The 14,773-nt window shown below is 45.6% G+C and overlaps 2 protein-coding genes across 2 annotated transcripts in view; one reads left to right on the top strand and one right to left on the bottom strand.

Annotated features, from left to right (window-relative positions):
* Positions 1-2,899, top strand: part of LOC144124353 (neprilysin-11-like) — an 81,456-nt gene extending 78,557 nt beyond the window's left edge. Inside the window, exon 9 of the mRNA XM_077656984.1 lies at positions 2,627-2,899. Within this exon, the coding sequence (XP_077513110.1) occupies positions 2,627-2,899 (273 nt within the window). The remainder of the gene's footprint in view (positions 1-2,626) is intronic.
* Positions 2,900-10,494: 7,595 nt separating this feature from the next.
* LOC144123590 (solute carrier family 28 member 3-like) lies at positions 10,495-12,453 on the bottom strand. Its single transcript, XM_077656398.1, has 2 exons — positions 12,275-12,453; positions 10,495-10,647 (listed from the first exon to the last, which is right to left on the bottom strand). The coding sequence occupies exons 1-2, from the start codon at positions 12,441-12,443 to the stop codon at positions 10,631-10,633; spliced, it is 186 nt and encodes a 61-aa protein (XP_077512524.1). The 5' UTR covers positions 12,444-12,453; the 3' UTR covers positions 10,495-10,630.
* Positions 12,454-14,773: the final 2,320 nt, after the last annotated feature.

Genomic DNA, 14,773 nt, shown 5'->3' with positions numbered 1-14,773 from the left:
ATAATAATAATAATAATAATAATAATAATAATAATAATAATAATAATCTTTTTTGCTACCATAATTGATTACACTGCACATAAGGCCCATCTAAGCCATTAACGGCTCGTGAAACTTGGCCCGGCAAATTGGCATGGCAACACAAAATATTGCACACAGAATATAGCAAACTAAAACAATTTAACAACAAAAATTTCACCTGTTCCTGACAGGTTAAGTGAATGAACCGACACACACATCAGTGAAATACCAAGCAAAAAAATTCAACTCAAACAAAGTAGATTTTTAGCATAGTTATAGAAGTAGCAGAAAAAATACCACCCGGCAAGTCATTGAAAACTTAGGCACATACACGCAGCGTTTTGCCTCCCCGTGTCTGGTGTTTGATCGAAGGAACGAAAAACGGGAGACGTAACGAAACCAGCGCTTATGAACGTGTTGAGCTTGAAAATCAGAGCTCAAGAAATGTCGTAGTACAACTGTGTGGATGAAAAGGAAGTGTAAAAATGAAAAACCAAGTTCTTTAAAAATGTTAGTCAGTGATACCATTGGTAAATTGTATGCAACACTTTAAGAATACTTTTCATAAGGTAATAAACACGTTTATGCCAAAGACGTGGACAAAAGGCAAATATTTTAATCCCATAACGCAGCATATCATAAGCAAGTGCATGCACAATCATGTTTTTTCACTGGGAAGAGAACGATGCTTCTACAGTGATACAGCAACCAAGTAACACTTCTAAGCTTATTGCAGACATGGCCGAATGCATTTCGAAATATTATTTTCCAATTATAGTAATAGCAATAATTAGCAAACCGATTCTCGTCAATTTCACATTAAGATGATCTTTTCTTTTGTGTCATAGTCACCCATAATGTCCCGTTTATGTCGGTATATAGCCTCTGGGTGCCAGCGATAATCTTAGGCTATGGCTACGTATGTTGTTTTGTTTTTTGTTTTTATTGGGGGGGGGGGGGGGGGGCTTTTCCTTTTGGCTTTTCCTTTTGCAACATAAGATATTGACGCGATCAGAAAATGCACGATGTTACAGCGAACAAAGCCTCGCATGCGGTAACATCCGCCACCTCGTGCGCACATTAGACTGAGGCCAAAATAATTTACGCTTTCACTAAGGTTAAGCTGCGCTGGCCGGCGACCCACCCAGTTCTGAAATGCAACACCTAGAGTTGATGAACTGCAAAAAGATAGTTCCAGCGCAATTGCAAGAGGCGACCAGGGCGAGCCACGAAATACATAGGCTGCAAAGCAGAGCTTTTCTACTCTTGTGAAACCTAGAAATATTGCTGTAGCTGTTGCGCCTGGGTATGCCGACTGCAGCTCCACTCATCTTGAACACACTTATAACAAACATGCATATAGATACGGAATATACATACCTGTACGTGTCAGCGCGTAGTGCAAGCTGTTAATGAGCTTACAGCTTGCAAGGTATGTTCATTTTGGACTCCTAGAACATATTCGAATGGTCTGGAATAACTTTGAACCTTCGCTATTTGATTCATTCAGCGAATCGAATTTGAGAATATTCGATTCGCAATAGCTGCCCCGCTGTACCCGCAAGCATAGGGTCATCATGCCCAGCGTTCTGCGAATTTAATAATAATAATAATAATAATAATAATAATAATAATAATAATATTAATAATAATAATAATAATAATAATAATAATAATAATAATAATAATAATAATAATGCGTTTATTTTCCATCACAGTAATGTGGGAGGCAGAGAGAAAGAGCTAGGATTTTAGCTTGATAAGCTCTCGTCTCCTAGAAACAAAAATGCATGATACATCGAAAGCAAAGGCAAAGAGCATAAGCATATCAGCAAAGATTCAGTAGCAGGACGCTGAAAGAAAATAACGGTGCAGAACAAAGAGCAATTTTTACACAATTGTACACCTTCGCGACAAAAAAGGATACACATGGTATAATGATGCCCATTTCAGACACTGTACTATACCCGCTAATGTATAACTGACACAAAATGACGCAAATCTTTTTGTCGCATGCGCTCAAGAATTAAATTTTGACTTTGGCAGAGGTTGAGGTCGTGTGCAAAAGTGTGTCTAAGCATCACCATCATCATCATCAGCCTGACTACGCTCACTGCAGGACGAAGGCCTCCCTCATGTCTCTCCAGTTAATCCTGTCCTCTGCCAGCTCCGCCCAACCTATGTCTGCAAACTTCCTAATCTCATCCGCCCACTTAACCTTCTGCCACGCCCTGCTACGCTTGCCTTCTCTTGGAATCCACTCAGTTACCCTCAAGAACCAGCGGTTATCCTGCCTTCGCATAACATGCCCTGCCCAAGCCCATTTCCTCCTCTTGATTTCGACTGGGATGTCATTAAACACGCGTTTGTTCCCACACCCACTCTGCCCGCTTCCGGTCTCTTAACGTTACACCTATCATCTTTCTTCCCATGGCTCGCTGCGTTGTCCTTAGCTTAAGCTGAACCGTTAGCCTCCATGTTTCTGCCCAGTAGGTGAGTGCCGGTAAGATACAGCTCGGTTGTATATTCAGAAATCAAGCGGTATGTGTGCATATAATGAACTGTATTATATAGCGTTAATATCGGGCGCCAATTCTCGTCACAGGTTGCGGCGACGGCGTTCAAGCAGCGTCTGTCCCCGCACGCTCCTTCGGGCCTCGCTCCGTTCACCAACGAGCAGCTGTTCTACGTGAGCTCGTGCTTCAAGTGGTGCAACAGCCAGAGCGGACCGAACGCCGACAAGGACCCGCGCACCGTCCATTCAGACATGTACAAGCGCTGCAACGCGCCGCTGCTGGTGGAGGAGAACTTCCTCGCCGCCTTCAACTGCACATCCGGCGCCGCCATGCGGCCGCGCCAGAAGTGCGCCTTCTCCTGACCGTGGTCACCGCGACCGAGAACTCGGGCGCCACGTAATGTTAGCTTTGTCGGGCTCCCACCTGCCTTATATGCGAATAAAGTGTTTCAGATCTATAAAGGAATTCCCAAACACAAACAGCTACAAATACGGCTTTCCTTCATTTCCAAAGACATTTCAATTCCGGAATAAACTACCGTGCAATGTATTCGAAAGAGTTACTTTGGTAGCAGTATGAAACTGAGTTTTGCAATCCGCCGCGGTGGCTCGGTGGTTATGGCGCTCGGCTGCTGTCGCGAAAGACGCGGGTTCGATACCGGCCTTAGCGGTCCAGTTTCGATGGAGGCGAAATTCTAGAGGCCCGTGTGCTGTGCGATGTCAGTGCACGTTGAAGAGCCCAAGTTGGTCGAAATTTTCGGAGTCCTTCACTACGGCGTCCCTCATAGCCTGAGTCGCTTTGGGACGTTGAACCCCCCTGAATCAAACCAAATGTAATGTTGCTCTTCTTTGACTGGCTGTCAGTATTTTTGTTTTGCTTACCTTCGTTCTGTGTTCAACGTTCCATGTCGCTTGTCGTCTCCTGCTTGGATGAAATATTTTCCCTGCATTGCTTTTCAATAAATAAAAAGCGGGAATTCAGCCAACCTGCATCTCGTCTCGAATAATTTCGACGCTTATCAAGCTTGTAGCATGGTTCCAGCATGTGTGCGTTATCTCCAAACACAGCCTTGGGCTGCAAGGCGTTGGTACGTACGGGGGGAGAGGTCTTAGTACGTAACTTGCAGGTATTCCGTTCTTTTTATTACGTCGCAAAAACGAAACGAAGCCGCATCATGGCACTAATATAAGATTCGAAATTGTTCTTTAGCTGTGCAGGCGTTGCAGTGTCCGAAAGCGTATCCCCGCCCCATTCAAGCACACTTTAGGAATTTACGTAACATGCAAATATTCCATTCTTTTCTCGTTATACGCCGCGAAAACCAGACCGCATCGTGGCACTGTTATATGAGTGGCAGTCAGATTGACGTCAGTGCGCTAAAAAAGTGCTCTAGGAACGCAACACGTGTTGAAGACCTATCGACGAAGGACAAGCTTGAGCGCAGGTGTCAGTGTTGGAGTCGCAGGTACGAGTTGAAGTCTATCGAGGCTACAAGACGCCACCAGGTGCTCTTGCCTCAGCGGTAACATTACTCGGTTGTATAGTTTTGTCATCTCTGTAGTAGACATGTTTTCTGTATTCGCTGTGCTCACGTGATGTCTTCAGCCTTGGTTGAGCGCCGTATTTTTGTACAAAGAGCGGAGCTGTTTGGAGTCGATAGCTTCTCTAGCTGCGCACGCGCGCGTCAGCGGCAGGACGCCATCTGTAGCCACTGTAGTTGTTTCAGTGTCTTACAGCGTATTCCCGTCCCATTCAAGCGCACTCTATGGGAATTTTGCCACCAAGGACTGTTAAAGGGAACTGAACTACGATGTCCTCCGTTGCCTAGCGCTCCTATGGCCGTTTCGTCTTCCCTAGCGTCCTGTTCCGTGTTGTGTTATTTCGCATTTACGCTGTGAGAACGGCCGCGCGTGGTGTGCGATACCGGGAGCTTGGAGTTCATGGCCTACACCTCAAAGGAGGTTCAACAGCCTTGTAAGAACCCCCACAATTTTCGGAAGTATCGCAGACGTAAGAAGAAAGCACCTGGCCTATAGCTGCCCCCTTGGCTGTGCCCAGACCATTGGCGGAGCCGCCACTTGCCAAACATGCGCTAAACAGAATCGGGAACGCCGCTGTGAAGACAGCTTGCGCTGAAGTGGTCAGCAGTCGCTTAGCCGTTGCAATTTTTGAAGACGCTGTATCCGTGCCGCGAAGGACGTGACAACAGCAAGATAGCCAGAACAAGAACTCAGGTTTATTGGGAAGTGTTGCTTTTATAGCCGACCACGTGGTAACGGGCCGAACGCAGCGCGCATGTCAGGAACAGGCGCACGGTCATGCACGTGCCTGATACAGATGCTAGGATTCCGATCGTGACTTGTAAAATCGATACTTCCATGTATGAGAACCGCTAGTGCTGCCGGCGATAATAATGTACAGAATGTATTCGGGTGCCGTACGCGCAGGCGTGACATACTTTCAGCGACAACTGCGCCTAGGATGGCACTAGAACCGCAAAATAAAAGGGGAAGTGATGTGGAATATCGCTTGCAGTCTTCCGAAAAATATACGTGAATCGCTGCTCAATGTAACCTGTAACGTGCAAGCGGTGACCCTTCTCGACTAGCGCTTTATAGCTAATAAATGTACCATGATTTCTCACATCAAAGCCACATGGTCACACTAGACAATGTATTTTCCTTCTGGGCAGAGGGTAGATGCACATTTATTTCTTAACACAGCTGTATTATCATTACTTCGTGAAGTGAGCTTAGGCGTCAGACTGCCTATTGTCAGACTGCCTGTAGATAAGCAATAAAATGGTACCCGTGGGTTACACAGCCTAGCCCTGAAGGGACCTCTACGACCTAACGTCCAGCCTAAAAGAGAGGCCACCGTGAACTTCATTCCAAATATCCCATGATTCCCTGTGCGTGTATGGAGAGAGAAGAAAGAGGTGGAGGGGAAGCGCCAGTCAAGTGGTTGGAAGGCCTCGGGTGCTTTGTAAGCTTGGCGATTTGCACTTCTACGAGAAATTTCCAGTCGGTCAGTTTCCGTGAGCCCTCCTTTCAACTTCCGTCATTTTCCTGTCAGCGTTGCTTACCGTAATCGCCGCAGCATCACATGACTTCTTCACCTACTGTGGCAGAGTCGTTTTTTTTTTCATGCTATGAGCATTGCCTGGGGCCGCAAAAAGAATTATATAGAAGGGAGCAGGTCTACAGAATAAATAGAGTAGGGGCCGATGGCGCGGCCATGATGTCCACGCTACACTCACAACTGCACTTCCTCCATAAATATAAAATAACATTGAAGAACCAGGGGCGCAAAACGTGGCCTCTCTTCAAATCGCCACTTTGCAATGCAAAAGAAATATCAATTCCTCCTATTTCATTTTTTTCTGAAATGGACAAACCTTCAAGCCTCTGTTGATTTTCGGGCCGCATGGACTATTTTCTGTGACCATTTGCTTTTTAGTGTCCAAAAAGACGGGAACAAAATAAAAAAAATTACACTCATTGATATCACCTCTCGGTCCTAGATACCCGAAACAAAAGCGAAAATCTGAGATCCTTCTTTCATTTTTTTTTCGTAAATACGTCAAAAAAACTACAAAAAAATTCATGCTTTTTCTTAAACGACACAGCGCATGTTCAGTGAATACTGTCATTTTGTATCCTCGCGATGTGTAGGAGTACGTTTTCAAAAAGTAAAAATAAATAAATAGCAAATTGGCGGAAGCCGGATGAGGGCTAGGGACAAGCCCTATGATATACAGCCATCTATTTCGAAGTCTACAGCTGTCAGTGCCCTGGGCACCAAAGCACTCAATCATACTCAACAGGGTAGTGAGATTATACAGTAGGGTAAAAAAAAGTAAATGCAAGCACATCACATATGTAAAACTGAGTTACCGAGTCAATATTAGGTACAAAACAGCGCGCCTTCAACGTAGTAAACTCTGGGAAGAAGAATGTTCTCTTGCGTATGTGCAGTCAGCCTCGGAGGTCGGTCCTGTTGCTAGGCTCTGCATTTTTGTTGTGCGCTCACCTCGACGATGTTGTGTGCGTGGAATTTCATGCGGAACCTGCAATGGCTCTCTAGGAGCAACGTCGCTCCATATCGGTAAGAATGACAGCTAAAGTATGCTGCACTCTCCATAGCGAGCTCAAAAAAGAAAGAACAAAGCAGCTTTACTTAAACTGAAGCGTCAAAAAAAAAGTTGAAAGCATGCATCTCTACACAATGGGTGTCCGAGTTGCGAAGTGTGCTGCTGTTATATTACATTGCGCAGCTCTTTCTTCGAAAGCGAAAACTACTCACCCTCCAAGTGATACATGTGTAACCTACTTAAACTGCAGGGACCTCTTAGCTGAAAGCTACGAGCCAAAAATTGAGGGGCCACATAAGCTCCGCCTTAAGATTATGACGCCATAGCTCTGGTGAGTTAACGCCCATATAGGCGGAATTGGTAATTCCCGAATTTAAATTCATAAGTCGCTGGGAATCCTCATACCACTCCTGGGGCGCAGTGGTGCAGGGGTTAAGCGATGCGCCACTGCCCTGCGATAGCAGATGCTGCTTGTGTGACCCAGGTTGCTGTTCCCGAGCAACTTGTCGCGAAAAATTATTAATTGAACTATCACCTTCCACGGCGGGCAATTTGCTCGCAATTCCGTGGGAAGGTTGTGATGACGCCGCAAGGTCACGTGACCTAAGCCCCTTGAAACTCCCGAGCAACTTCTCGCGAAAAGTGATTAATTTAATTGCAACCTGCTACGGTAGGCAGTTTGCTCACAACTCGGTGGGCCCGTTGTGATTACGCCACAAGGTCATGTGACATAGGTGGCCCACCTCCAACTTACGTTGCTTCTCTGAGGTTTTCTCCTCGATTTTTTGCTCACGGCCGACGATGACGGTTTTTCTGCGACATGAGCACCTTAATGCTATCGCGTTAAAACGGTAGCAATTGCGGAAAACACGGAAGTGCACTGATGGAACCGAAATCGCCGGCACGCATAAATTTTGTGTTACTAATCTTATATCTGATCTATGTAAAACAGTTGGTTGCATTTATAGAATCTCCCATCTCATACCTAAATGGTTGAAGTTATCCATGTACTATGCACTTTTTTATTCCAAATTGTCTTATTGTTGTCTCGTCTGGGGCACTACGACTAAAAGCAATTACAATAAACTGATACTTGTACGAAAGAAGACATTACGAGCAATCGAAGGGTAACACGGTCATCCTCAGTATTTGGCTACAGCACCACTCTTTATGAAATACAGTTTGCTTAAAGCGGATCAGGTATATTCTTATCGTTTGTTCCAGCACATCTGCAAAAACCGGCTGTATAATACCATTCCAGACAATTCCTCATCACAGAATATCCTCCGAGCACATAGGAAACTAGTCCCTAGGACGCGTACCAACTACGGGAAACAGCAAATGATCTATCAAGCACCTACCGTCCTAAGTAATGTTTAGGATGATCTTGATTTTAGTGTTTCTCTCAAACATTTTAATGCAATAACCAAGCGCTATTTAATGCAAAATGACATGTTAAATCCTTGAACTTTTGTGCACCGACGTTCTGAAACAATATTAGCTTACCTAATAAATACTGCCCCTTTTTGTGCTTGAACAGCATTAATACAATTCAAGAGTGTTGTGTATTTCATCTATTTGTTTTCTGTGCGCAAGCGAAGCCTGGTTTTATGTCATGTTTGTTGCTCCGCCGTGATCACGTTTCATGAAATGTGTGAGCCTCCTTCTCTTTGCTTTGTTCTGTAAAACGTAGAATGTTTGTTTGATTTGTACATGTTCAATTTTTTTTACCTCTGCACTGTACTGCCAACTGTACAAGGAAGCTGAGGCCTCGTCAGGCGCTACAGGCCTTTTGCCTCAGCTTCCTTTTTCTTCGTGAGGAAGAAATAAAGTCTTTGAAGTTTTAAAAGAACTATAGCGCAACCAAGACAAACACAGGAAAAGATAACACAGGACTAGCGCTAAACTTCATCACACTTTATTCACCGACAGCGCAGCAAATATAAGAAAAAAGTAGTGTTGAGTGTGAACTGGTATCTGCGCATGTCCTGGATTTTCCTTATATTTGTTGCGCTGTCAGTGAATAAAGTTAGATGAAGTTTAGCGCTAGTCCTGCGTGGTCCTTTCTTGTGTTCGTCTTGGTTGCGCTACAGCTCTTTCGTTACGACATGCACCATCTAGCCCCACAAAAACTTCTAAACGCCGAAATTTTCTGACTAACATAGACGTACGCAGCTGATAGAAAAATAATAAGAAAAAAATATAACAAGACAGTAACGCCATTCGTGAAATCCTAAAGGCTTAAAACACGTTTATCATACCATTCACTCCACACAAACTGCTCAGCACCGTACTACGTATAGATTTGACATAGTCCATTTCCCGTCGTCCTCCACTTCTGCAATGAAAAGATCTCCGTAGACGTCGCGAGCGTTTTTCTTATCTCTGTATCCTCTTCCGCGCTAGAAAAGCATGAGAGGTGCTAGATACTAAGTCAGTTGAGCTCTATTTCTCTCTGAAAGGAGGAGGCGGGGCTAAAAGCTGTGACAACGCACTGACGTGTATCCTGACCTACAATTGGGCATTCACAGAGAAACGGCCATTGCGTGAATGTTTTGCAGATTAGAAAGAGGACAGGTATTGCGAACAAATGTTTGAACAACTGAAAATGGTAATTATTGAAACTAAAATACAATGAAATGTAGTAACACTCACCGAACATTAAACCGTACATGTGCACTAAAGCATATTTTTCACACCGCGTAGGTAATAAAACCAATTTTAGTAAGCGAATTGCAAAGTGGACCAAAAGACTTTTGGTGCAACCGATTTAGTAAACAAGGGAGGGTACATGATGAGGTCTGCTTAGAATAATGTGCGCATGGTGTGGGCTCACTGAACGTTTTACCGTGTCGGGTGTGACGAATGGTTTCATTATTTCTTAGCTTAGCGAGTTGCTCTACAAGCTTATCGCTGTATTCCGAAAAATACTAGCATAACAACCTGTAATTACTTCGAAAAACGGAGAGATGTCACATTAGTTAATGATGTTATACAGCGATCCTGGTATCGAACACGACTGCTTGTCCCGCGATGTTGTTTAGTGCGAGAATCTACACGGAGGAAGCTGCCGGGCGTTCGAATTAAGAGACTCACGAGCTCAATCGTTACCTTTATAGCCAGCCACTCTGGTGGAAAGGGTGTTTCGACGGAACACTTTTCGTCAAAAAATTAAATTAGATGAATAAAAAGAAGCGCTTACGACGCATATGAATGGAGTGTGTACTTGGCCGTCTTACATCACGACCCCCGTGACTGAGTAGGCGTACAGTTCCATTTCCCGCAGCACTAGCACGAGTGCCAGAAGTACCTAAACCGACGTAAGCTAAAGCACGACGGTAGCAGGAACAGTGAAACCAGTTGCTAAGACGATTCAGGGGTAAATCTGTCCGTGCGGTATCACCCGGTGTGTAGTGTTAGTTGAGTAGTTGAGAATTCTTTATTCGTATTGCTGAGAGTTCTCATGAAAATGACTAGAAGCACAATGGCGAGCAACGTAACATGCCGAGAACTGTTACAATCTTGCATTTGTAGACAGAACGTACGGTCTTTAATTCAGCGGAAACGAAAGGCTTGAAACGGAATTAAATAAACTAAACTAAATCATCGGTTGTATTGAAATCGCGTTGAATGTACGGAATGAACGAATCCAAAAACAAATCACGCTGAAACTGACCTTGGGGAATTTTTAGTATTTTAATGTTTTGATACTGTGAAAGCAGTCGATGGGGAACAAAAATCAAAATGGCATAATTCTTTATAGTTTTGAATATTTCAATACCACTCTTACATTCCGGCAACGGCAGCGTCGTTGACACCGACGTACAAAGTTCATCAGTGAAGGTACAAGTGCCGTGCGGGCATATGATTATATGTACTCATAATACGCTTCGATATTGGTTAAATTACCGAGCACATCATTGTCATGTCGAATACGCTTTTGACACGAAAAAAAAAAGAATTGAAGGTGTCCATGAACAGAGCTTTCTTGCAGACGCCGTCAGCGGGTTAAGCAACCTGGAAGGAAAGAGGTAAAAAAAATCAATTAATTCGTACAAAAGTATTGTTGGCGATTGCGCTACAGCTCAAAATCAAAAAATGGCAGCCTTCATTGCTGTCTATGCAACCGTACAAAGGAGCACAGACGCAAACAGCTAACATAGCGTACACCCCCACCCACTTCTCTGCTCTTGCTACAATTTAGGCGTCAGGATGATTGTCTCTTTTATTGTGCTAACACTTATAGTGGCTGTTCCCCGCATTTAGCCGTTGCGTGTTTCTTTTTCTGAAGCCTACTGCTGGCAGGTGGACCACCCACCACGGTGGACAGGTGGCAACCTGCCCCGGTGTGAGTGTACTCCAGGTGTATATATACACCTGGGAGGTTGTGACGCTGTCACAAAGTCACGTGACCTGGGCGACAGGTGAGTCACCTTGACAAACGCCGTAGCGTACCGTACCGTCTAGGTGAGCTACCTCGACAAGCACACCATGACAAACACCGTCGACAAGCACACCATGACAAACACCGTAGCGTACCAATGTTTAATGATGCAAAAATTGCGAAACACATCGTGCTAGCACACATATTCTCATTTGGCCTAACTACGCAAATCGACTGCCATTTTGTTTACTTTTTTTCATGCATTCTATCCCAGCCGCGGCGGCTGCATTCCCAGAGGCTAAGTGAATTCCAAGAAGGGCCGCTTAAGCGTGCGAAGCATAATGGCTTGCGTTTAGTGAGGACACTCAGGCAGATGAGTGTTTCAAGGGAAAAAAATTGCTAATTACGTGCACGATGACTGCTTTCCTGAGCAAGGTGAACCGGAGATTACGCTGTAGGTAACGGAAGAAAGCGCGGGAAGTGTTCGTGTGCTTGTTTGCGATTGTGACTTGCGATCTCTTTCATTGTTGGCACTATTTTAACAATGTTTCAAGCAGTAAATGCTTTTATGCGGGTCACGCAGTACATCGTACGGCAGACACGAGGGGACTACGCCTGGCCTGCTATTATGAGCGTTCATGGTATAAGTATTATACCTACTTCTACTGAACCATCGTCTGAGTAGGAGGGCTTTTTCAGAGCGGTACTCCTTCTGCAGCGTTTTTTCCTGATAACTTTTCCATGACGAAATCGGCTTCAAGGAAGCCAGAAGAGGCTCGACAGTATGTTCAGCACAAAACGGCCTAGTACGGAGATTTCAGGATTTGAAAGTAAAAATTCAATAATTCAATTCAATTCAATTATATTCGTTTATTTTCCAGAGTGGTACAAACACAAACTCTGAATGGGCCCTGGACTAAAAGTTGCACTAAGCAACTTGACGACGGCCCAGGGGCCACCTTACAAGACAGTAGTCGACGCAGATTATCAACGAAAGAATGAAAACCGCACTCATCAAAGATCACATTGAAAATATATGGACTATAAAGCAGGTCTCCAAAGCTTATATATACACGAAACAGTGAGACAAAAAGAAGAAAATAATGAGATGATACGAAAGCACGCGGTCAAAGGACAATTAGTCAGTTTAAATCCAAGGCAAGATACATCAAATCAGGGTGACGTCATCGGCAAGATACATCAAATCACTCCGGCGTCATCGGGTGCGTTGTCCAAGTAAACAGGGGAGGCTCTGCTTACCGGCCACGCAGGCGGTGAGCACAGACGCTGCCAGGCTGGAGAAGAACGCGTGTCCAGCGACGCTGGCGAACAGTTCGCTCTTACGTGGGCACACCATGCTCAGCAGGCTCATGGTGGCGCCCACCACGCCCACGTTGGAGAAGTCGCACAGTGCGAACGTGGCCAGCATGCGGGACCGTTCCTGCGCGCAAGTGCGCCATGAAGGTCGAACAACTCACTACGTGGCCAAGGGACGCCTGAAACCGACGCGCCAGGGCCGACTCGACATACGGACCCACATGCGTTGAACGCTCAGTGTCAGTAGTATGAAAATGAGCGCTTCGCATCGGGTGACCACGAGAAATTAATTTTTGCTGGCATCACGACCATTTGCTCCAGGAAGGAACTGGCGATGAAGCAAAGAGGAAAAAAAGGGGCCAGCTATGATTATTTATTTCGATCTCACTTCTTGCAAATGCCTACAGGGGTAGAACACATTATCCGAGTAGATGAAGCCAAATGTGACTACCTCAATATCGATACTGACTGAGACTTCGTGCGGAAGCTCAATTTACGTTGGCTATGCCGATCGCGATAGAGATTGAGTCGTAGGCTAAGGCGCCAGGCGAGTACAAACTGGGCTTACGTACCGAGTCAAAGAACAGCTTTGTGTGATATATTATACGCACATTTGTCACTTAGTGCAAATACTATTCGGCACAGCTTAAGCAGGACTCGTTAGCAGGCTAAGTCATACGTATACAGTATAAGCCTGCGGCTTACTGCGCAAGCGCGTCAGGAGGTACATGCCGTTCGGCCGTCCGGCTGCGCTAAAACTAATCGCATTTCATCTCATCTATGACCAGCGTGAACATAAAAAAAATCAATGTAGTTTAGCTCAGCTAATCCAGGATATACATAGCGAAAGATGTCGGCGTTCACTGTGTTCATCGGCGTTGGCGTTGACAATGTTCTAGATGGCGTTGGCTTTGAGGAAAGGAAGTGGTGGTGGTGGTAGTGGTTTTATTAAAAAATAATAGTAAAAAGGAAGGAAAAGATTTTTGCTAGGAAAGGAAGTGCGCATAACTGGCTCCCTGGATATGCGGACGCCTCATTCGTGCTTTGATACATGTGGCGGTGGTGAGAGAGAGATGTGGCCTGAATGCACAGCGCTGACAGCGTTGTGGCTGACATGCGACACTGCCGCAATAGCTAGGCCGCAGCGTTCCTTTGGTGATCAATCTCTCGCGATCAACCATTAACTGCATGCCACCTCCCAGGGTGGCAGAGAGGGCGCGCTGCCTACCGCGTGTGCGGCACGCAGTCAAAGCAGGCTTTTGAAGTTGGACACCAACGCCACGTACATGAAAGCGAGATTGAGGTCTCCACTGACCCACGGAGCCGTTTGTGCGCCTTTCTTTTCGTGAAAATGAACGGCCTTTGCAAAGCTGTCAACGCCAATGAACTCTATGAACGCCCTCGGCTCACCTGTTTTGTTTGGTTTTTGAGGAAAGGAAATGGAACAGTAGTCACCTCACATATATCGGTGGACACCCGAACCTTGCCGTAAAGGAAGAGATAAAGGAGGGAGGGAAAGAAGAAAGAGAAAACTGAAAATTGAAAGTTGCATTTTGAGGAAAGGCGCGATGCTGCGCAGCGGCTGAACACCTGTGGCTCGGTGCTACTAGTGGCGCATGCGCAGTAGTGACTAGGGAGCGAGAGAGAAATATCCGCGGCGAGGCGCGCGTTGTGACGTCATGTGCCTCCTCGGAGCGCGGCCACGGCGAAATCGCAAGTTCGCGGACAGTAAAGCTTTCGCTTTAAAAATTGGAGGGGCACTTCAGCTCCGTCTTAAGAGTATGACGCGATAGCGTTAATGGGTTAATGTCCATGCATGCGGAATTGTTCATTCTCAACTTTATATTCATAGATCCATGAGAGTCCTCATACTACACTTGGCGCAGTGGTGCAGCGGTTCAGCGATACGCCACTACCTTGTGATGGCAGGTGCTGCCACCGACGGAGCTTGTGCGACCCATGTTGCGCTTCCCGAGCAACCTCTCACGACCAATCATTAATTTAACTGCCAACTGCCACGGTAGGCAGGTTCTGATGACGTCACAAAGTCACGTGACTTAGATTACCTACCTGCCACCAAGGTGGCCCGCCTAGGTTGCTTCTCTGAGGCTTTTTCGATCATGGTCAATGATGCCAGCTTTTCTGCAGCACGATATCCTTAATGCTATCGCGTTAATACTACCTACGGATTGAAGAGTAAATAAAGATGAAGCTCCTGTCCATTTCACTAGGTCGGAACAGCATAGCATGCTCTTCGTTAGCATCGGCTGAAGCCTGTGCTTAGCCATAAAATCTTCATAGCGGGCCCGCACGAAGTCGTGAGCGTGCTGTTGGAGCACATGTTCTCACCGAGCTATACCTTTTAAGGCGAAAGCCTTTAATGGCTCATACTCCCGGTCGAGATCCTGTCCGTCCGTTACATCGCCAGCCGGAAGTCGCGAC

This window comes from Amblyomma americanum, chromosome 3, assembly GCF_052857255.1.
Source record: "Amblyomma americanum isolate KBUSLIRL-KWMA chromosome 3, ASM5285725v1, whole genome shotgun sequence".
NCBI classification, from domain to species: domain Eukaryota; kingdom Metazoa; phylum Arthropoda; class Arachnida; order Ixodida; family Ixodidae; genus Amblyomma; species Amblyomma americanum.
Note: the sequence above shows the minus strand (reverse complement) of the source record. Positions and strands in the feature narration are given on the sequence as shown.

Bases quoted from the DNA above. Each gene is read 5' to 3' on its own strand.
- LOC144123590 (XM_077656398.1), bottom strand. From the start codon at position 12,443: ATGCTGGCCACGTTCGCACTGTGCGACTTCTCCAACGTGGGCGTGGTG.